Here is a 24,910-nt window from a genome sequence, read left to right on the forward strand (position 1 = left end):
GCATTGCATGAATTAATTAGCATTTGGTTATCATCTTGAAAATGTTTTAAACACAATTTTGTATAAAAATGTGTTAACTTAAATCTGATCAAATGATTTCAAGAAAGAGAGATCTGCTGATATTACTTCCTATTCATTTGATCAGCTATAGGAGACTGTGCAAAGTATACATACTATATACATCAAAACAGTACACAGTATAGAAGTATTCCAAACACACCATGTATAAATACTTTTTACTGCACCAAACCTGAAAGAAATGAAGCTGGAAGTTTGTATTTACCAACTTTTAATTGCGTGACAGTCTCTTCCGTTATCAGTTTATAAAACCTCTCATCAATAACATGGGATGAGTTCAACTCAGTCAGAAAGCAGGTAGATCATTTCAAAAGCTCATGCTATAGGGATATAGGAGTGGGGTGGGGGTTAAAGTTTAGAGTAATGACAACCTTTTTAACATAATTTCTCATAAAACTTCTAATACTCTGTATCTGAAATGTTTCGCCTATCGTTTGTTCTCTGTTTTAAAAAATACTTAAGTTTAGCACTTTTTTTCTCTCACATAGAATTTGAATACAAACGTCAGCATCATAATATAAGAAAGGCAAAGGTTAGAAATTTGGCTGAATCACACAGCTTGACACATTTGAACATGAATCAAATGTAACCCTGCAGCATTTGGGGGGGGGGGGGCTGTACAATGGGTGTCAGTTACATTTCGTACAAATCGACAAATAAAAACAGAAAAGAAATCTCCCTCTCGCTCCACCCTGAATGAGAACACGTGTTAAGTCTGCCAGCCACACTCGGTATTAGAGTCTTTGCTGGTTTCATACACTCACCCAACAGACACACTGAAATTCCTGAAGAATCTTCCAATGATGGCTCTCGAAGTTCCTCTCCCTGACTACCTGGAAGGTTGTGCAATTTTGGCAGGAGTGACAGTTAAGTGCTCTTGCAGAGTTGGAGAACGAGAAAGATAGAAAGAAATGTGCATCTGGAAGGAGGAAGTTTGTTTTCCTCATGTCATTTTCTGTGTCCATTTCTGAGAGCATTCTGGGGAATGAGTGTCAATAGCGCTGTCTGACACAGAATGAGAGAAAGACTGACAGAATGGCTGTGTCTGAAACCGAAGGCAGCTCGCTTACTGCCTTGCTGCCCAGTTAGTCAATGACTTAACAGGCAGAATTTCTGTATACGGGTAGCTCTTTTCAGACAAGCTTCCAAGGCACCATAACATCATGTCTGTTGATCTAGAACAAATTTTGAGTAAGCTTTAGATATATCCAAGCAAATATTTAATGCCTAATATGCTTATTTCTTGGTAGGAATAGAACTACCGGTCGAACATTTGGACACACTTCATTGAATTTGTTTCTCATGATCATAAAAACCTTTTGATCTAAAGGCTTGAAATTAGGGTAGAAAACCTATGGTTAGGAAAATAATTTGTGCCGACATATGAATTTAATTTGAATGTATTTTTTTCTTCTTTCGAATCAATGGATGAGTTGGATTGGATAGTAAAAGAAACGTAGTCAACAAGTGACCAGAATACATGGAAACTCCTTCCCATACTTCCAGGGTTGCCAACTCTTCACCACACAAATATATACTTGATCACTTAAATACGCCGCTGTCCAAATGGGAAAGTTTGGGGTGTTGAGGGATATTTTACGATCGTTTTAGAGTTTACAGTGATAAATTGGCATGGCATGAAGTTGTAAATTTGGATATAATTTGACACAGAAATTTTCACACTAAAATCATGTTAACACATGTATTGTTTACGTCTTATGGCTATACTTTTGAAATAGGATTCTAACGTTTATGGATTGGTTACATTCACTTCCATTGTAAGAGCTTTACTGCAACCCAGCTTTTTGTTGTTCTTTTAAAAAAAAACAAAAAGAAAAGTTAAAATACATTTTTTGTGGTAATCAATATTATGCCACATATGCTGTGGACTTAACTTGTTTACTTGTGTTGAACCCGGAATATTTCTTTAAATACAGGGTGGTGCTGTCAGACAGAGGGTCCACCTTGAGTGTTTCGACACGACAAGAGGGAGGACGTCGTAATTTTGGAAGAAATACGGGATGTCCTGGCTAACACGGGACAGTTGGACCCTACATACTTCCATTTGAAATACCTTATATTTTGATTATTTTCCCATTATTATAAAATGGAAAATAGAACTAATTACGAGTAAGTGAGTCCAAACTGTCAACTGCTAAGTGTAACGGCATTTTTAATCTTTCAACCAAACAAACTGCATGAACAGGATTGTGTGATATCATAGGCTGCCTAGGATACATCTATACATCTGGTTATAGATAGCATCGACCAGATGAAGGTATCTGAAGTCTGGTTCACAGTGTCCCAACAAACACTAACATATTAAACATTTTAAAATTGACTGTAGGATTTAGAGCAGGGGTGTCAAACTCAGTTCCTGGAGGGCCACTGTCCAGCAGAGTTTAGCTCCAACCCTAATTAAACACACCTGAAACAGCTAATCAAGGTCTTCAGGAGTGCTTGAAGATTACAAGGAGGCATTTTGGTGCAGGGCTGGAACTAAACTCTGCAGGGCTGCGGCCTTCCAGGAACTGAGTTTGACACCCCTGATTTAGAGTGTAACATAACTGTCATTATGACGCTACCACAATAAACACCAACAGGGCGAACACACTGATCCAACTAAACAACCATTGGAAACTGTTGATTGGTGTTTGTTAAGGCAATGTAAACCAGCCTTTATTTCTCAGTATTTTGAACATTGGACTGTGCCTTGATGTCTTTCTACCTCTGGATACTCCCTAAAGACTAAAGTATCCACATTTTTTGTGAAAGCAGAAGTGTTCCACAATTCATAGCAGAGGCCTGTTTACATTTTCTGGTCTCCAGTGTTTTCACTCGCATCAGTGCATGTTTTAACAGATAAAGTGATGTTTAGTGTCTTTTGAGAGTGCCTGACCTGAGCTGGTAGAGGACATGAAGCGATGGTCCGAGGTTAGTTACACTGTTGGTGATTAGCCGAGTTTCCACTATCAGCACAGTGCGAGCCAGGGCTATCAACTGGTCAGCTGGAGCCAACAGCTTCGGACCTCGATACGTGAAACCAAAACTGATCTCCATTCCCACCATTGGGCCAATAGCCCCGCATGCTGCAAAAACTGGGCTGCACGTGGACAGTGCTGATAACTAAATGTACATCACACGGAAAACCAAAGTATACTTTAGCCTTAAGTAGGCACCAAATTTCAGGTTTTGGACACAGCCAATGAGTAATGATTTAGAGAGAAAAAGAGGCCAAGAGAAAGGCTGCTTCAGCTGATGTTGGTGGTCACTGTCCTACACTCTATGCTCTATGTGTCTGGTATATGACTCAGTGGCGTATCGGCCAGCTCCATTAACCTGTACTTCTCCTCAAGCGATGGCTCAGTACCCTGCAGGTGAATTAGTGGCTTGGTCTGGAAGATGCCCAGACGCTCCTGGTTCCTCTTGTTGTATATGTTAACCCTGTGCTCTAGTTCCGGGCTGGCCTTCACAGACCCCACCGGACTGGGAAACTTGAGGTTTACCGGGTCCACCCTGCCTTTTTGGATGAGGCAGGAGTCCTCAGACAGGGAAGACAGCAGCTCTTTGACCACTGCGCTGGGGTCATGGATGCCCGATTGTGTCCCCAGGGCCAGAGGGCTGGAGTATGGAGGAGGGCAGTAACGTTGTCCGCTGTAGTCGGAGGTGGAGGCTTCACGTACAGTGGAGCTGCAGTCAGTGGTGGAGCCCAGCGTATGGCTGCTGACGCTATGCTGCCGTGCTGTGAAGCTACAGCTGGACCGGGACATGGTCGTGCTGGACGCTTCGCTTACAGAGCTGCCTGTGCGTTCTTGTCCACTGCCAGGGCCATCAGCACTGACGAGCGAAGGGGGCAGCTGGTTAAGATTGGTGGGAAGGTGGATGTCGATGGCTGCTGTGGTGATGAAGCGTGCACCAGGGTCGGGCACTCCGGTGTCTGAATGTAAAACAGTAACAAAAGATCAAAGATCATTACATTACATGTTGTTGGCTTATTAAGCATAATCGGTCTTTGAACATGCATGTCAATGTGCTCAATGACATTTGGATTTGTGGTCAACCAGTATATTGTCCAGATTAGGGTCATAACCACCATAGACACCGAGAGGGATGCGACATACCAATCCTGAATTTGTGGTTCCAGTCTTATACCAAACTGATATCCCTGCCAGGCCAATTAATCAGCCGATATTTAGCATTTTGAGATCATCTTATTTGAGCAATAACCATGCTCGCTATGATAATAAACAGACCTTGTAGCTCCTCCTTGTGTCAGTTCAAGAAACTACCAACCTTGTCAATTGTTAGTTGAGTCCTGATTGTACATTTTCTATTTTCAAATATTTTGAGTGAATTTTAATTTCACTTCAACATTTTTGTGCACATCTCATTTATACTTGTACATATTTGTACACAAAATGTACTATATTAATAATACATAAATGTATAAACATTATACTTATACATAAACATTGTATAAAAGTACTAATATTATTCATATTAATTCTATGATCATTTATAATATATTACTAAAATAAGTGTCTTACCGCTACTTGGCTCGCTGTAATACTGGCTGATGTAGTTATTCATATCATCCTGAATGACACGCTCTGAAACAAAACAAAAGCATTTCTATCACAATACTAACAGTGGTCATGTGATTTTATTAACCAGAAAACCCAGAATGCACTATAATAACTTATTTTTTTATATATAGGAGTGCAGGGTCGGGCGAACCCAATCAGCAAGTGTAAAGGGGTTACAAGGGAAATGAGGAGGTGAGAACCGGCTTGACAATATAAATCAAGTTTAATGATAAACTTAAACACAAACATAAACACATACAGGGCAACTGCTGTAATTCTCTCTCTCGAACTGTTGCCTCCGGTCGCCTTTATCCCTCGCTCGCCTCATAAGGCTGAGTGGTGTCCGGGAGTTCGTCATTCCGGCCCAGCCCTCCTCTGCTCTACATGTACGTTTTAGCTAACTAATATCCTGTTGCTGAGAAACTTGCATCTGAGCAATTGACAGAGTACAGCAGATATAGCTTAAATAAACATACTAAATGGCTCTCTGAAATACTTCTGATTGGTCAAATGTTTTTATATAATGACTGCTAGAATCTATAATTAAAAACCGTTGTCCTGGCCTACTGATTTCCTAAATAGCTGTAATAGGGACACAAGTATTAGGATATTTCTATAACTCAATATCAGTGCAGGGCAACACACTTTACCATATACAGTATATCACTATTCTGATTTTCTATAATGATCATTTCCTATGAGCATCATTATCGGTTTCATGTCTGCTTCTTGGCCCCCTGACCCAAAGCACTGTTTGGTCTGTTCTGGTCTGTAGATGCAGAATCAGTCATTGTCTGGGTAGAAGGTCTTATATTCTGCCTGGCAGAGCGCAGAGTAAAATGCACTCTAAGTGCCATCCACACATCTCTTGAGACGAGACCCGGCTCACAGTGCCTTTTTAAATTCATTTTTAATGTTTGAAATATTCATCAAACGCAGGCACGGAAGGAGACTGCCAGCCGACTAAAACACCAGCTAGACAATCACTGCCCAATAAATAACACATGAGGTTGAACACGGCTACAAACACACTCACACACACTCTCTCTCTCTCTCTCTGACAAACTCGTCTTTAAGAGAGAGAGGAGGAAAGAGAATGAATACAAGACAACACGTTTCAGAAAGAAATCGCACCCTTTCAAAAAATGTTACATTGTAATCATAGTTTCTGCCACAATATAACATTTATCTAAGGCAAACATTACTATTACTATTGCTTATTCTTAGGGTTATCTCTTTTTTTTTTCTTCAAAACCCCCCAAAAAGTATTAAAAGTTTGTTGTGTAACTTATCCCACACTGTTTGTGCTACAAACATGTTTGATACCTCAAACTACATGGATTGCCGAGTAGAGGGGTGATCAACCACCTAATCACCCTAGCAACCAGCCAGAATGAAAAAAATCCACCTAGCAATAGCCTAGCAAAACCCCACCCTTGCAACTACCCAGAACACCATAGAAACCACATAACAAACAGGGTTGGGATGTAACGGAATACATGTAACGGGATTACGTATTTAAAATACAAAATATAAGTAACTGTATTCCACTACAGTTATCATTTAAATCACTGGTAATCAGAATACAGCTAAATTCAAATATATTTTGAAGAGATATATTTGCATTTTATTGTCTTTTGTTTTGTGTAGTATTTAATCTATTCAGTTGGAAAACATTTAACCGTATTAATGATGCGATCAGAAAAATGTGTTGTTGTGTACATTCTGGGGGGTTTTGAAGTAAGTTTGAGCAGCAGAAATAGTTAACCTTGTGTAAATTGCCATGTGAGCATTTAAATTTATGCTAAGCTAAAATGCTATTTCTAGCCCCTTCACATTCCCTTTTCCATCTATCAAGAAAATCCACGTTAGATCAAATATTTATATTTGTATCTCTAGTAAGGCATTTGATATTAGGGCAATAAAGTCCTACAAAACCGTTATTTTTGATGAAAAGGTTTGTATTGTTTTACTGTAAAAAAATGTATCTTAATATTATATATAAATATATATAACTTGAGTAATTTAACTGAATATGTTTAAATATGTAAAATTATATTTTACAGCATGTTTTCTGTAATCTGTAGTGCAAAACATTATAAAAGTAACCATCAAAACACAAAAGAAATCACCAAGCAATAACCAATAACAACCCACCAAAGTAACAACCCAAATCCCAATAAAACCAAATAGCAATGCCATATCAACCACCTAAAACACTCTAGCAACCAGCCAGAACACCCTAGAAACAACTTAACAATGTCATAGCAACCACACATAATACCACAGAAAGTAGAAACCACCCAGAAGGTGAAGAAAATAACATTGATCATCTCCTAACAAGGCCACTTGTCAATATCTGTGTAGATTAGATGGTGAGCAAACGATCAGTTCTCCTAGTCAATGTGTTGAATGCAGGAGAAATGGACAGGAGTAAAGACCTGAGCGACTTTGACAAGGGCCAAATTGTTATGGTCAGATGACTAGGTCAGAGCATCTTTGGAACGGCAAGGCTTGTGGGGTGCTCCCGGACAGCAGTACCTACTGACAGTGGTCTGAGGAGGGACAAACAACAAACCACTGTAAGGGTGTTGGGCACTCAAGATATATCAATCCATGAGGGCAACTTAGGCTATCCCATCTGGTCCAAACCAACAGAAGGTCTATTGTGGCACATGCCACAGAAAATGTTAATGATGGTTACAAGAGGAATGTGTCACAACACACAGAGCATCTCACCCTGCTGTGTATGGGGCTACGTAGCCGCAGACCTCTCAAGAGTCCCCCTTTCCACCATCGAAAGTGCCTACAATTGGCGTGCAAGCATCTGAACTGGACCTTGGGCAGTGGAAGAAGGTTGTCTGGTCTGATGAGTTCCATTTTCTTTTTGGCAGCTGTGCATGTGTGTGCCATTTACCTTGGGAAGTGATGGCACCATAATGAACTGTGGGAAGATGACAAGCCGGTGGAGGGAGTGTGATGCTCTGGGCAATGTTCTGCTGGGAAACCCTGGGTCTGGCCATTCATGTGGACATCAATTTGACACGTGCCACATACCTAAACATCATTGCAAACCAGGTAAACCCCTTCATGGCAATGGAATTCCCTGATGGCAATAGCCTCTTTCAGCAGGATAATGCACTCTGCCACACTGCACACATTGTACAGGAATAGTTTGAGGAAAATAATGAAGAGTTCAAGATGTTGGCCTGGCCGCCAACTTCCCAGATCTCAATCCGATTGTGCTGGGCGTGTTTGGCGGCATGTTGAGGACCAACAGCATCATTTTTGTGAAAATGAATAATTTCTGCATTGATGGCAAGGAAAAACAACCAAAAATGTGATATTACTACTAGTATAGTGGAAGGATGTCTAAGAATTTCAACATTATTTGAAATTTATATTCCATTTATAGGCCTACTTAACTTTAGCTAACTGTGTTTTAAGCTTTACTATTGTGATGCTCATTTTTGTTGGTAGATTTTCACTTTAAGGAAAATATAATAACGTCCATTCAGACTTTTACAATTTCAATATTTTCTCTCAGGGGATTCCCCTGAACCCCCATACCATATCTTTCCTTAGTCACAAGGCCTCCTATGCCCCTTAGGTATCTAAAAATATTCAAACACAAATATTGGACTGTTGTTATTCATGAATTCATGAATGTTAATATTCAGATTGTGCACATGATTAATGAACTAATTGAAATATTTGAATCTTTTGGTAGGAGATCCCCCAAACCCCACTACTTTGGCTTTGTCTCCGGAGACCCAATGTCCTGGGAAGGAAATGTAGAGACATTATGTAACACAATTTTTGTTCCTGGGTAGTAAGTGTTATTTCCTAATTGCTTATGCCTCAGAAGTATAGAAAATGGCTATTATTCCCCACAAACTTTGCTTTTGCTTTTCATATCAACCCAAATTAACATGTATTTATATTAACGTCAAACAAAAATGACTAAAAAAGATTTAGAAGTGAGTAGTTTTTCGAGATTTACAATTATACTGTAAATCACTTTCACGAATCAGCCCCAAATGTAGTCTCCCATCATGTTCTCGTTATACTGTCCTTGTTAGCGCCATTCAAAGTCCATTATATCCTGATGGAAGCGCTCGCCTTGCTCCTCCAAGTATGTTCTCCTTGAATTTATCAAGAGCATCAACGATATGGACTCTGAGCGACATCCTACAGCTCACCGTAGTTCTTCACCAGAGTCTCAACCAGCTCCACATAGTTGTCGGCTTTGTGATTGCCCAGGAAGCCCTGAACCACTGCGACAAAGCTGTTCCAAGCTGCATTCTCCTTACTAGTGAGCTTCTTGGGGAATTCTTTGCACTCCAGGATCTTCTTTATCTGTGGTCCGACGAAGACACCGGCTTTGACCTTTGCCACAGACAGCTTAGGGAAGAAGTCTTGAAGGTACTTGACGGCTGCAGACTCCTTATCTAGAGCTCTAACAAATCGTTTCATAAGGCCCGATTTGATATGTAGTGGTGGCATCAGCACCTTCCGGGGGTCCAACAGTGGCTCCCGCTTGATGTTGTCCCTCCTCACAGAGAACTCAGTCTGCTGTGGTGAGTTGTGGTAGTGTGCCTTGGTGTCCCTCCTGTCCCAAAGGCAAAGATAGCAGGGAAACTTGGTAACACTGCTTTGGAGACCCATCAGGAATGCCCCAATTTTAAGTCTCCTATGACATTCAAGGTGTCCAGCAAGGTCTTGATATGTATCCACTTAGGCAGCTGGAACTAAACTGAACTGGTAGGATTAAGGCACCTGTATTAATACTACTATTTATATTACTGTAAAGTTCTAGAATCTTCTAGAAGTTACTCCAAGCACTAAATCTATCTGGAATGTTCTGGAAAATAGGTACATTTCAAAATGTCACTGTCCTGGTCACAAAAGCAAAGTTTGTGGGGAAAAATAGCCATTTTCTACACTTTTGAGGCATGAGCAATTAGGAAATTAGGATTACTACCCAGGAATTATAAATATTTGTCCTTTCATTTACTTTAAAATCATATTTTTTAATATTTTAACACCAGATAGTAAGTTATATATTATATATATATATTTTTTATCTGTCTATATATTTTTAATTATACTATCTTTACTACTTAATCTATTTATCTTTATTCTTTAAGTGTAATATGTCTACTATTGCTTTCTGAGGGTTGCCACACTAAATTTAGTTGTATTGTATACAATGACAATAAAGTGTCTTATGTATTATGTCTTAACCTAATCACTATGAACTTTATTTATTTTTGGTGTCTCCATCCAGAATTTCAGGAATCCAGTTCCTGAAACTAAGCAGACTTTGAAAGCGATGATTCAAAATGATCATGTCATGCAGTATCTCTTTGTGACCACGCAGCCCAATAAATTCTCATGTGAACCACAGCGGAGATAAAAGAGACCTATCTCGGTGAACCACAACTTCAAAAAGCAGGTCTTTAAATATGAGATCACTCAGCAGCCCTTATATATTTTTGTATGTTTGTTTTTAAGAAAAGTTCAACCAATAATAAAAATTCAGTCATTATTTACTCGTTTCAAACCTGTATGACTTTTTTTTTTTCATTTGTAGAACACAAACTGAGAAACTCAGACTGTCCAAAATTACAAAACAACAGCATATAAACTGATGCGACGTGTCTAAGGCACTTTCTTGTAATTTTGGAGCTCAAGTCCCCATTCACTTTCATCAAATGGAAAAGAGCAGCCAGTACATTCTTCAACATTTTTCCTTTTGTCTTCTATGGAAGAAAGTTAGTCATACGGATTAGAAACAAGTAAATAATGACAATTTTTTTTATATATTTTTTGTTAAGTATTCCTTTAAACGCATCTTTCATCTTATAAGTGTCTTTGTGGCACTAAATATGAAATATGGCCACCAAGATACGTTCCCTCAGGCAACCGTCACTCTGCGTCTTCTCTCTTTGTCTCTGAGGTCTCCAGAGGTCTGCTTGCACTTTGACAGCTCTTTCTGTCCTCGTGCCATTTATAGGAAAAAGCCACAGGCTCGCTCCTGGTGCCCATATTTCCCGCAATCCTCTGGGGGCTGAAGTGTGGCTTGCTCGAAGACCATTGAGGGTTTTTTCAGGTTAAAGGAACAGATGTTTGTGCCATAGTTGACTACTCTTTCTGGAGGAACAAGACCCAATGCACAGAGCAGCCTGTGTGTTTACGTGTGTGTTTATTACAACTGTACTCCTGCCAAACAGATCCCAATGTGACCTGACATAATGCGGGGAACATAACAACAGTCTGTCATAATGGGATATCATGTGATCTGTCCTGTCACTGTAAATTCTGAAGGGATGTTATTGTCTGTACACAGAGGGTTGGCTGATTTTATGCTTGGTTTATGGAGGAGTTCAGGAACGGGTACCTTTGAATCTACTTTTTATGAAATTTTGGTGCCTGATACCTTACCTGTAATACAATTACTGTAACACTTAGACTTGTAAGATGTATTGCTTTGAAAGATATTGATTAAAACATCTCATTTTGTGTTCTGCATGAGAAAGTCGTACAGGTATGGAACAACATGAGTCAATTATAACAGTATTTTCATTTTTAGGTGAACTATTCCTTTTTTTGTATTTTTTTTTTCTGATTAACACTTTTTATTGATTTACACATTTGAAACAGAAAAGAAAAACATACATTCAAAGAATCAACTATAAACCCCATTATTCCCTTTCCCCCCTCCAATCCGACCCTGAAGCTCAACAAATATACCTGTGGTCACAACTTGAGTTGCAGACAAAAATAAATAAATAAATAAATAAATAAAATAATTACACACATTTAAAACTGCACTTCTCTCTCCACTGCCCCTCCCTGAGAGTCCTCCACAAAGGCTAAATAGCAGCCCCATTTTTTTATTGAACAAATCTAAGTTGCCTAACCATCTATATGACATCTCTTTGAATGCCGCTACCCTGCCCATTTCTGTGCACCACTCTTGAAATGAGCACGATCCAGCCAACATCCATCCTCTAAGAATGATCTGTCTGCCGATCATAACACTGGCTAGGACCCAATGATTTTATGCATTTATCCCCTATATTAATAACTGCACGTCGCCTAAAATATAGAGTCTGGGGCAAAATGAAATTTGAATGCCCAATACATCACACATAAAACTCTGAACCCTCAATCAAAATTCTTGGATCTTAACACACAACCAAAAAACATGGGTTGTGTCCTCATCTTCTGATTTGCATTGCCAGCAGGTGGGTGTGTCTTTAAGACCAAGCCTATACAATCTAGAGGGGGTCCAATAAAATCAATGTAAAATCTTAAATTGCATATGGTGCACCCATGCTTCTCTAGATGTAGACTTGATGTTTTTTTAGAATCCTAGCCCACACTCCTTCCTCCAAATTTAAATCTTTCTCCCATAATCTTTTTAGAGAAGTTGAAGCTCCGTCCCCTAGACTCTGAATTAGCAGGGAGTAATACACTGATGACTCATGGGCTTTTCCAAAAACAGTAATCACCACTCTCAGAGTATCTGCCACTCTAGGGGGGTGTATGCTACTCCCAAATATAGTACAAAGCAGGTGGCGGAGCTGTAAGTACCTGGAGAATTGATACATGGGAATCACAAAAGGTTGAACCATATTTTCAAAGGATCTCAACACTCCACTCTCCTATAGGTCACCAAGTGTATTAACCTCCCTCACAATCCACTCTTTACAGCAGAAATGGGACTTAATTTGGGGTTCAGCCATGTGCTTGAAGCAACATTTAAATAAATGTCTGAATTAAACTCTTTGGACACTTTTGTTCATATAGTGTGCAAATGTGAGATAACGGGGTGCAACATAATTTCTCCGGTTAGTTTGATAGAAAGACTTTGAAATGGCGAAATAGGGGCAATAAATTCCTGTTCAATACAAAACCATGGAGGGGCTCTCTCAGGTGGACGTGACCAATGAGCCAAATGTCTGAGACATTATAATTAATGTCTGAGACATTATATAATAATAAAACAAAATCTTGTGTAGGCCTAGCCCACCTTTGTCAATCAGACTATGTAACTTATTGAAGTGTAAACTGGGACATTCCAAATGAAAGACTTCGCTATGCTATCAAATTGCTTGAAATAAGAGAGGGGGATATTTTAGCAGGTTGTTGAATTTTGGAATACAATTAATTTGAATAACATTAACCTTCCCAGTCATAGATAAATGTAATGAAGCCCACCTGCCCACATCGCTCGAAAACCTTTTTTATTAAAGGGTCAAAATGAACTCATTCACACAAATTTGCTGGGAATAAAATACCCAAATACTTAATGCCCTGTTTGGGCCGCTGGAAGGTGACCAGCTGAAAAGCCGTTACTGGGCCCCATGCTGTCAGAGCCAAAGCTTCGGATTTAGACCAAATCTCTTTTTCACACCTGAGAACTTAGAAAAGGAATGAATAATTCTGTGGAGGCAAGGCATAGATCTAGTGGGGTCAGAGATGAATAATAAAATATAATCTGCGTAAAGCAAAAGCTTATGCACCACACCTCCTGCCACCACCCCTAGAAAATCCTCCTCCTTTCTAATTACGGCTGCTAATGGTTCCAGGGCAAGACAGAACAATAAGTGGGAAAGATAGCAACGCTGCCGGGTGCCCCTATCCAGAGTAAACTTATCTTAAAATAATCCATTTCTTTCATCCGCTGCTACTGGGTGTCTATAAAGTAACTTAATCAACCCAATAAAAGTATTCCCGAACCCATACATTTCCAAAATCCTAAAAAGATAAGCCCATTCTACCATATCAAATGCCTGTTCGGCTTCAAGCCAGATGGCAGCGACCGCCACTGACCACATGACATTAATTAAATGCCTAATGTTATCAGAAGAGTTACAGCCCTGAATAAACTCCACCTGATCTATATGTATAAGAGATGTCATAACTTTACTTGATCGATTAGCCAGTTGAATCAGGGAAATTGGACCAGGGAAATTGGATGGTAACTCTTACATTTGTTTGGATCTTTGTCCTTTTTAAGAATCAGACTGATCCGGGCTTGTGTCATGGTTGGCGGAAACCTTCCATTCCTTAATGATTCTGTAATAACTTCTAGCAAAATTTACCAGCCAAAATATTTCTTACTGGTCATGAAACTATTTTGTATTATTTCTATTAAAATATATACTTTACTCCTGTGGCAATGGCAATATTAAGCCCTTGCATATTGGTGACAAACAGCACATGCCATTATATCACTCACAGAATCATTTTCCAGATGAGCCAGTTAGTGTAAATTATTGTTCAAGGCAAATTTATATACAGAACAACTTTACATTGTATCATTGAATTATGTCTGTTTGTGTGCTACTGTATATTTGACATTGTAGAGCGGAGGAGGGCGGGGCCGGGCTGGAACTATGCTTGCCCGGTCCCCAATCAGCCTAATGGTGGCGAGCGAGGGATAAGGATGGCTGGTAACGACGGTTCGAGAGAGATAGAGAATGACAAGCAGCTGCTCTGTGGGTTTATGCTTGTGTGGTTTTGGTTCAGTTTATTATTAAAACTATTATTTATATTGTCAAGCCAGTTCTCGCCTCCTCCTTTCCCTTAACGCATTTTACACTGGTGCCGAAACCCTGGAAGGAGGAGGGATGCCCGTCACAGGGTCCTCGACACTGCCGTCAACCCAGGGGAATGCCGCTGCCATCCGCCGGGGACGGATTAGCCCGACTGCCCAGACAGGTGGAGCCGCCATCCACGAGGTGATTGGGACTGGACTCCCCGACCGCCTGGAGCAATGGAGCCACTGCCAGGGGCGGAGGAGTGCCCTGCTGTCCCCCAGAAACGCAGAGGGGTCGAGAGGACCGCTGTCCACGAGGGGAGGGGGGAAGCAACTCCCCAACTCCTTGGAGTGGTAGGGCTGCTGCCAGGGGCGAAAGAGAACGTGGAGGGGCGTTCTGTCCGCTGGGGGTCGGTCTGACTACGGGCCGCCCGGGAAGGAGCAGCTGCCGTCTGTCTGAGAGGGTGGAGGAGTGATCGGGGACCACGTGATGGCGCATCAGAGAACCGGTGAGTGAGTTTTTTTTGCTCTCTCTCTCCTCTCTCACTCTCGGTCGCTCAATGTTGGCCTTTATCCCTTGCCTATATTGTTTTGTTGTTTTTTTTTTACCCTCCTGCCTCCTCCCAGGTCGAGGAAGGTAGGTGGGGATGACCCCCCCGGGAGGAGTGTAGAGCGGAGGAGGGTGGGGCCGGGCTGGAACAACGCATGCCAGGTCCCCAATCAGCCTGATGGGGGCGCACGAGGGATAAGGGCGGCCGGTGATGACGGTGATGACAGAGAATGACATGCAGCTGCTCTTTTTGGGGTTTATGTTTGTGTGTTTTTGGTTCAGTTTATTATTAAAACTATTATTTATATTGTAAAGCCGGTTCTCGCCTCCTCCTTTACAGACATGTATATCTGTATAGGGAACAACTACACAAATTTAAAAATGTTTTTAAAGACAAAAACATTACAGGAATACTCTCATCATTTACTCACCCTCATCACCCTCATGCCATCCCAGATGTGTATGACTTTCTTTCTTCTGCTGAACACAAATTAAGAGTAAATAAAAATAATCCATAAGACTCCAGTGGTTAAATCAATATCTTCTGAATTGATGTAATAGGTGGGTGAGAAACATAAATTCCCCTATTTGCTATTTATTAAGCGATATGCAAAAAGAATGTAATCACCAAAAACAAAAGAAGAAGAATGTGAAAGGGAAAGTGGAGATTGACTGAAAATAAAGACAAATATTGAGTCATATGGATTACTTTTATGCTGTATTTAAGTCCTTTTGGAGCTTCAAAGTTCTGTTCACCATTCAATTGCATTATATGGACCTACAGCGCTGAAATATTCTTCTAAGAATCTTAATTTGTGTTCTGCAGAAGAAAGTCATACACATCTGGGATGGCATGAGGGTGAGAAAATGATGAAATACTTAAACTTTTTGGGTGAACTATCACTTTAAGGCATGATTTTCAAGTTTTTTAATGAAGCTGTTCACAGGGGACTTTATGGCATTTAAATGACATACAAAAATGGCAGTATGACTCTCTGAAAAGCCGCGTTAGTGCTTTACAAATAAAAATGACTTAAAACCATATGTACTTCATAATGTACTGTAATTAAAAATATGTCTACATATTGCTTTTGTCCCCACTTCCATGTTCTGTGAAAATCCCAAAATAACCGACGCTTTACAGAACCTTAGGACACAAGTTCACAACTTTACCAGAGTGACAGTTGCTCTAGATACACATCTTTGTTTTTTAAACTTCAACAGTTAAGAACAATTAAAACGTGTCTCGAGATACCTGCATTCTGTCCTATTTGTTGTGCAGCATCTAGCTTTTTTACGCAAAAAGTATTTGGTGTGAATAGACCCTAAGGGGTTAGGTCTGGGTACCTGGAGGTGGTCTGGGGTCTCTGGTATTGGCCCGGCACACTTTGTCAGATCCAGAGGGCCCCAGACCGTCTATTTCCTGAAAGCTGCTGCTCTGTTTCCCCCACACATGGTGGATCTGCATGGCAGCTTCTCGCTCAGCAGCCAGATCCAGATCCTGCTGCGCCAGGTGTGCCCTCAACTGCCTGATCTCAAACTGAGAGAGAGGGGAGTAAAAATGTGAATGTGAATAGTGATCCGTGTCCATTAATCTGATAATATTTTTTAGATCATCAGCACATTGGGGTTTTAATGAGCAGAGTTGAGTGTAATTGAATAACAATGTAATTAGTTACTGTTATTTTTTACTTTAGGCACAAAAATGTGTATAATGCATTATATTTAAAATTCTTGTAATCAGATTACAGTTACTGATTTTTAATGAAAGTAATTAATTTTAAGCACATTACTTGGGTTACAAATATTTCTAAAAAAAATATGTACGAGTAATATAAATACAATTTGAATTCATATGTTTATATGGACGTCTGTTTGCATATCCGTGACAGCTGAGGGGTTTGCGACAATAAACAACTAGAAAATAGACATTTTGAATTTGTTGAGCGGAAAACAAAAAATGTATGTGACAAGTGTTTTAGAAAGTAAATTAATTAGTAATGTGATTACTTTTCAATGAAGTAATCAATGAAGTAATCTGATTAAAGTTTTAAAGAAGTAGTTAGTAATTTGTAGTGGATTGCTTTTTTTAGTAACTTGCCAAAAACTGATCAGGAGGTTCAAAACATACCCACAGCTTTGTCAATGGATAATTCATTTTTTTTTTCATTTAAATATATTTTTTGTAAAATAAATAGAGTAAACAGATTTACTTGAATTAAAATGAACTGATTTAATTGAATATAATTGAATTTAATATTGTATACATAAAGTTGCCCCCAAAAGTATAGGCTATTTGGGGACTTCATCCAAAAATGTATGATTTTCCATAAACACTCTGGAATGAGATCCACTTGCTACACAATAACACCAACCAAGTAGCTTCATTTGTTTCATCAATGTCCACACACTTGACATAATCAATGACCTCTAGTGTACTCAGGGCCAGCATGCTGATATCGACAGTTCTCAGATCAGTTCAGAAAAAACATGTTTGGACATTTTCATCATTACCTCATCTGCAGTTTTTCCCAGGAAGAAGAAACAACAGAAACACATGTCACGTACGTTGTATGTTTCAGTGGTGTGCATTGATCGCTGAGTCTAAGCCAGCCAGAATGGATGAGATTGTGTCTTTTATCAGACTGATTGGTCCAGGACTGTCTGAGGGGTCATGTGACTGTTTTATGTAATACACTAGGTTGGATTTCAGTCTGAAACAGGAGCTTGCATCATCCAGCGAGACCCGATCAGAAATAAAGCATGAGTTCGGTATGGTTAAAAATATGTTAGATATTCTGGATACAGTATGTTGTTGAGATATACGATTCAAATACATCAGTGGCATGGAATTCTGGACAGAAATATCTGTTTAAAAAATGTAAATCTAGATTCCTAAGGCAAAATTGCAATAAAATGTCAATAAAATATACAGTCTGATGTATTGAAAAATATAATCTGTTTTTTATAGGTGATTACATGGGTGCTATTTTACTGAGCAGTTGAAATTGAAGTTGAGTGCTGCCCTCTGCTGGTGAAATACACAATGCAACATGATGAGTAACATTGATATGAGAGAGATTAGATGTTTGGAGAGGGGAGAAAAAGTCTATTAAGTGTGAATAAGGAAAGGAGGAAGCAGTTACGAGTGTTTTTATTGGCCCTTGTGATTTAGTCTCAAAATGGAAAAAAAAAATTTCTTAGTATTTTTGACTTGTTTTCAACAAAAGATATTTAAAAAACATTATTAGAAACAAAAAGCATTTGCCAAAGAAGCAAAATTGCATATTAAAACTGGCCAGAGAATATATCTTGATTTAATTATATTTTTCTTACTTTTCAATATAAATCTAACAAAATTTAGTGAGGGTTATGCTTAAAAAATTGCTTACGCTTATTTTTTTATATTTAAAATATACATTTGTCTTATTATCTTATACAATTTTGCTTCTACAGTAAATGTATCTTGTTTTAAGGATGTTGGAATATTTGACTGGAAAACAAGATAAAGGCGTGTAGAGGAGAACAGAACACTCACAGCTTGTTCCTGACAGATTTGTGTGAGTCTCTCCAGCTGTTCTTCCCTTACAGCTTTGGTCTTCTCATACTGCTGGACTTCCATCTCCATCTCCACCTTCACTTGCAGCACATACGCTACAGAGAAAACACAGAAGTGTAGAACAAATAAAGATAGAGGGAGTTTTTAACAAATTTTAAAGGGGTGAATGACCAGAGAATGTGTTTCTTTTCATATATTTCTTCATATAAAATAAGAACATTTTATGTTACATTCACTTTAGTGTGTGAATTGAGAAATTGAGAAATTTCTACATTTCTCAATTTTATTCAGGGAGAAAATATGAAAACGGTGTATGCATTAGGGGCAAATTGCTGCCATCTGCTGGAAAAAAAAAAAAAACGTTTAAAATTAAAATGTCTTGAAATTACAGCCATAACCAGTAGATGGCTGCAGAGGACAACTCATTTGACTGGCTGTTGCAAACTGATTTTTTTAGTTTTTTAGATCTGATGAAAATGTATGCATTGGATATATATATACACATACACATACACAATCAAAGACATTAAATACACTATTTTTGTCAAAGTTAGCATTTTTTGGGTTTGAGGTGTTTTGAAGTGTCAGTTTTTGCTGTTATTTTGATATGATTACAAACCATGGTGTTACTAAGAGAAGACTAAAGAGTAAGATTTTTGTTACCCTTCATTTATTTCAAACATCCCAATTCAATAACTAATTTAATACTAATGTCAATAAAACCAACAGCAATAAACAGCAATGAACAGGGAAGATTAATTTTGTGTACAAACATAACAATTAGAATCCATATTTTGCTCCCACCCCTCAGCATAAACCTTCTCACAGAGGAAATGCATTGTGGATGTGTTATAGTATCACACCTTCATTTCTGTGTGTGTGTGTGATTTATTGATTTTATTTGAAAAATTTAAATAAAATGCTCTGTTTTATCATATTACACACTCATTACCTATGTGGGGTCAAATTTGGCCCAGAAGAAAACAAGTGTGAGTTTTTTGTCTCACCACCACAACACCAGAATTCAGCCTAAGTTTTGTTTGTGTGTGTATAGACAGCAAATGTAGGAAAAGTCACAAAATCTCATGCCTCTGAGATGAAGGAAACTATGTTTTTTAAAGAAACAAAGTTCAAAAGGGGTCATTTTTTGACCCCAAACCTACATAAGGGTTAAGTAACTTTATGCTACATAACGACTCGGTTACTAACGTAACCTTGTTTCCCTGAGAGGAGGGAACGAGTATTGCGTAAGTAGCTTACGCTATGGGAAAACTCAGTTTCTCGAGAAATATTGAAGTCTTTATGTAAAACGCATTGCAGCTGCACAGCAGACAGCAATGAGCGAGGCAGCTTGGTCATTGGCTGTGCTGCGACAACTTGCTCGAACCAATGGCGGGGCGACTCTGAACGCGCGACCAATGGGCGCGCGCTTCGCGCTCGCGCACTCAGAGCCCGCCAAGATGGGCGTGGCTAGGGCTATATATTAGGCGCCCCGTCATGAGAGTTCTTTAGGTTCAATCAACTGAAGCGAACTGACCAAGCACAAGCACGGCAGCTTACGCAATACTCGTTCCCTCCTCTCAGGGAACCGAGGTTACGTTAGTAACTGAGTCGTTCCCTCTCGAGAGGTCTCTCCTATTGCGTAAGTAGCTTACGCTATGGGAACACCATGCAAAACGCCGTGCGTGCTGACTTCGCTCTATAAAGCCAGAGGCAGATGCCTGAGCCTTAAAGCAAAGTGATTATTCCACGAGCCGGCCAATGGCGAGCTATATAATGGGATAATACAGAGCGCCTTTGCCCCAAGGTGGCCCATGGTGGGGCGCTCATTGTAAAAACATAAGCACATATCTTATGTACTGATTTTTTTACTTACTGATATTCATAAAAAACCCTCTAAGTCAGTCAGAGACGGACCTTATAAGGGAGGAGATAATGCTCAGCAAATACATACTCCAGTTCATACTACAGTCAGGCTGATAGAATGTTGGAATGCCATGAGGGGACCTGTAGGTTATAAAACCTGATAAATGTCGAAGGCGAGGCCCAGCCTGCCGCCGCACAAATATCTTCAATGTGTATCCCACTCGACCACGCCCACGAGGAGGCCATGCTCCTCGTAGAGTGAGCTCTGATGCCTAAGGGGCATTGAAGGCCCTTGGCTTCATAAGCCAGCGCTATAGCATCCACTATCCAGCGCGATATTCTTTGCTTTGAAACTGCGAGACCTTTAGTGAGGCCGCCAAAGCATACGAATAATTGTTCCGTCTGTCTGAACGGGGCAGAACGTTCCAAATATACTCTTAGCGCCCTGACCGGGCAGAGTAAATTAGCGTCGCTTTCGTCTGCTGGAGACGATAGCGCTGCCAGAGATATAACCTGTACTCTGAAGGGTGTGGAGAGCACTTTAGGAATATACCCGTGCTTTGGCCTAAGGACAACTCTGCAGTCGTTAGGTCCAAATTCCAGGCAAGCAGCGCTTGATGACAGCGCGTGCAGGTCGCCCACTCTCTTGACTGAGGCGAGCGCCAGCAAGAGCGCAGTTTTGAGCGAGAGCTGTTTAAGGTGCACTGTTTAAGGTGCACGGTTTAAGGTGCACGGTTTAAAAGAATTTAGAGGTTCGAACGGGGCACTCTTGAGTGCGTCCAGGACCGTGGCCAGGTCCCAGATCGGCACCGAGGGGGGGCGAGGAGGGTTCATCCTCCTAGCGCCTCTTAGGAAACGAATGATTAGGTCGTTTTTCCCTAATGAGCGTCCCTTGTCAGGATTGTGTGACGCCGCTATGGCAGCCACATAGACTTTGAGCGTGGAGGGAGTGCGGCCCGCCTCCAGCAGCTCTTGCAAGAAGGCGAGTACACTTGGTATCTCGCACGATTTGGGGTTCAAGCTCTTGGTATCACACCAGTCACTGAACACTTTCCACTTTTGGGCATATAAGCTCCTCGTAGAGGGCGCTCGTGCCTCAGTGATGGTTCTCAACACTCCACTGGGGAGGTTCTCGGGAACCCGTTGAGGGGCCATGCATGAAGGGCCCACAGATCGGGGCGGGGATGAAGAATCATCCCGTTGGCCTGCCTGAGGAGGTCCAGCCTCAACGGAATCGGCCATGGGGCAGATTGCATCATCTGCATCAGTTCTGGAAACCACATGTGGTTCTTCCAGAGTGGGGCTACCAGGAGCACTGCACATTTCACTTCCCTGATCCGACTGATGACCTGAGGTAGCATCGCGATCGGGGGAAAAGCCTACAAGGGGCGGTTCGGCCAGACTTGGGCGAGTGCGTCCGTGCTCTTTGAGAAGAAAAGAGGGCAGTTCGCATTTTCCCTGGAGGCGAAGAGGTCGACCTCTGCCTCGCCAAAGGTTTGCCATAACCACTGGGCCGTCAGGGGGTGGAGAGACCATTCCCCTGGGAGAACTTTGTCTCTGGACAGCATGTCCGCTCCCTGGTTCAGGACGCCTGGCACATGCGCTGCTCTCAGCGAGCGCAGGTTGTGCTGTGACCATAAGATGAGCTCCCTGGCCATAGAGTGCTGGGAGCTCGACCTGAGTCCACCCTGGCGATTTATATACGATACTACCGTCATGTTGTCCGTTCGGACCAGGACGTGTTCGTTTTTCAGGTACGGAAGCAGGGCTCTGAGAGCCAAGGCGACCGCTTTCATTTCCAGACAGTTTATATGTAGGCACTTTTCCGGGTTTGACCAAAAGCCGGAGACAGGCCTGCCCTCGTAAAGGGCCCCCCATCCTATTTTGGAGGCATCTGTCGTGATAATTTTTCTCTGTGTGTTCACGCCCAGACTCACGCCGGTTTGATACCAGTCGACGGCTTTCCAGGGCGTCAGGGCTTTTATACAGCCGTGATTCGCTCTGATTAAAAAGTGGCCCGAGCGCCACGCGTGAGTGGGGACACGGCTCTTGAGCCAGCGTTGGAGAGGACGCATGTGCAACAATCCTAGCTGGAGTACAGCTGATGCCGAGGCCATGAGACCGAGCATCCTTTGAAATCGTTTGACGGGGGCGTGCGTGCCTGCTCTGAATGATGTTGCAAGGCGCCGGATAGGGAGCGCGCGCTCTGATGAGAGGCGCGCCGTCATCTGCACTGAGTCTAGCACTATTCCCAGAAAAGAGATATTTTGGCTGGGGGATAGCACGCTCTTTGCAAAATTGATTCTCAGACCCAGGCATTCTCGATGGCTGATAATCCAAGATCTGTGCGTTGTTAACTGACTCTCTGATTGTGCTATGATTAGCCAATCGTCGAGGTAATTCAGTATTCGCACTCCCCGCTGTCTCAGGGGGGAAAGTGCTGCGTCCACACATTTCGTGAATGTACGGGGGGCCAATGATAGGCCGAATGGTAGTACTGTGTACTCGTATGACTGTCCCTCGAAAGCGAATCTCAGAAAAGGCCTGTGATGAGGCGCTATCGGGATGTGAAAGTGAGCGTCTTTCAAATCCACTGATAGGAACCAATCCCCGGGGCGAACTTGCGCGAGGATATGTTTGGTCGTTAACATTCTGAACGAGCGAATCATTAAAGCTTTGTTCAGATGTCTGAGATCTAGGATGGGGCGGAGGCCACCGTCCTTTTTCGGGACGAGAAAATAGCGGCTGTAAAAACCCGCCTCGCTCATAGAGGGAGGGACAGTTTCTATAGCGCCCTTCTCTATCAGTTTGAGCACCTCGGTGCGTAGAACATGTGAAACATCTTTCCTCACTTTCGTCTCAACCACCGCTGAAAAGCGGGGTGGTCTGCGAGCGAATTGAAGCGAGTAACCGTGTTTTATTATGTTCAAAACCCATTTCGGTATGTCGGGGATTTTTTCCCAGGCTTTTGCTCGCACAGATATGGGCTGAATGCTGGCTGGGGGCGTGTCGCAGTGACGTATGGGCCCCACCGGCGAATCGCCTTGTGCTAACACTGAACTTACAGCTCTCAGAAGCGCGGGCACGCGCTGAGCAGCTTTGTTGAGTGCCGAGTGCAGGGGTGCGTGTGAGATTACAGGCACGCGTGCTATCTCCATAATGCTCGCAGCATGAGCTGGAGAAATGTTTGAAACTGTATCGACAGTGTTTACGGGTGGGGGTGCATACATTGTAATAGGCATGCGCGCCACTTTCATAAAGCTTCCTGCTCTTAGCGGGGAGTTTCTTGGCTCGCGCGTCGCATCTGTGATGCTCGCGGCATGAGCCAGAGAACTGTTTGAAACTGTATGGGCAGCGCTTATGGGTGGGGGTGCATATACTGTAGTAGGCACGCGCGCCACTTTCATAAAGCCTCCCGCTCGCGGCGGGGGGTTTCTGGCCATGCATACAGTGTTTGTGTGTAGGGGTGCATGCATGACAGCAGGCACGCGCGCTACCTTTATAGTATTTCCCGCTTTTACTGGGGAAGTGTTTATAACTGTGGGAACAGTGCTTGTGTGTAGTGGTGCATACATGACAAAAGGCACACGATCTACATTTATGGGGCGTCCAGCTGGAGCTGGGGAAGTATTCGGCACTGTTTGGACAGTATTGATATGTGGGAATGCGCACTTTAGTGTGGACACGTGACCCCTTAGTGACACAAGCAGAAAATGACTCTTTTTGTGTTTTTTGTGTGTCGCCGTTAAAACGGCGTTTGATTGCAGGTGAGCGAGTTCTGTGACTGGCCCATTGACTGCTGTACAGACATTTCCAGCCGCCTGTAAGGGGACTGGGTAATGTTTTACACGTTTTGGAGAGAGTGGTCCGGCTTTTGCGAGACACGCACTCTCTCTTTTTCTTTCTATGGCTAGGAAGACTTACGAGGCTCCGGGTTCAGCACGATCTTGGGCCGAGGTCCCCGTCGCACAGGCGGCTGCTTTCGGTTAGCGGAATGCGAGCGGCGTCGAGCGTCTGTTTCAGGTCTGTTTTTTGGCTGGGAGACGGGAGGCGCCGCTCTGGCTCGCTGCTGCTGCTGAGGCGGTCTCTGGCGGCTCTGTGACGAGCTGGAGCGCTTGGGCAGGAAGTGACAAATAGCCTGCGAATCCTTCCGAGCTTCAGTGAAGCGTTCCGCTAACTCTCTTACCGCCGGTCCGAACAGGCCGCTTGGAGTGATAGGCGCGTCGAGGAATGGCGCCTTATCCGCGTCCTTCATCTCTGTTAGCCACAGATGGCGCCTTTGTGGCTCGCAGGGCTACATCAGTGGCGCTGTGCAGGTCCTTGAAAGCCTCAGGTTCAGGTCCAGACTCGTCCATGGTGCGGAGAAGTTTGGCCTGATAAACTTGCAGAATAGCCATGGAATGAAGCGCTGACGCAGCTTGGCCGGCGGCGGCGTATGCGCGACCGGCGAGAGCTGAGGTAGATCGGCAGGGCTTCGAGGGATGAGAAGCTTTGGCTTTCCATCCAGCAGTGGAGGGTGGGCACAGATGGTTGGCCACAGCCTCCTCGAGGGGCGGGGTTCCCTCGTAGACTCTTTCTCTCGCGCCGTCTACCGAGGAGAGCAAGGAAGAGAAAGAAGGCTTCAGGCGAGCAGAGTGACGACTTTGTGAGTTCGTCGTGAACTTCGGGGAAGAAAGGGGAGGGTCTCTGTCGAGGGGCCTGCCAGCGCCCCTGTAGGA

General features: G+C 42.2%; 1 protein-coding gene across 1 annotated transcript in view; it reads right to left on the reverse strand.

Moving 5' to 3' along the window:
• Positions 1-278: 278 nt before the first annotated feature.
• The window catches only part of LOC127638021 (transmembrane protein 266-like), a 92,233-nt gene continuing 67,601 nt past the window's right edge, over positions 279-24,910 (reverse strand). Inside the window, exons 7-10 of the mRNA XM_052119370.1 lie at positions 18,306-18,421; positions 16,115-16,307; positions 4,626-4,688; positions 279-4,015 (exon numbers count right to left, since the gene is read on the reverse strand). Of these exons, the coding sequence (XP_051975330.1) occupies positions 3,369-4,015; positions 4,626-4,688; positions 16,115-16,307; positions 18,306-18,421 (1,019 nt within the window). The 3' untranslated portion in view covers positions 279-3,368. The remainder of the gene's footprint in view (positions 4,016-4,625; positions 4,689-16,114; positions 16,308-18,305; positions 18,422-24,910) is intronic.

This window comes from Xyrauchen texanus, chromosome 46 (genome assembly GCF_025860055.1).
Source record: "Xyrauchen texanus isolate HMW12.3.18 chromosome 46, RBS_HiC_50CHRs, whole genome shotgun sequence".
Taxonomy (NCBI): domain Eukaryota; kingdom Metazoa; phylum Chordata; class Actinopteri; order Cypriniformes; family Catostomidae; genus Xyrauchen; species Xyrauchen texanus.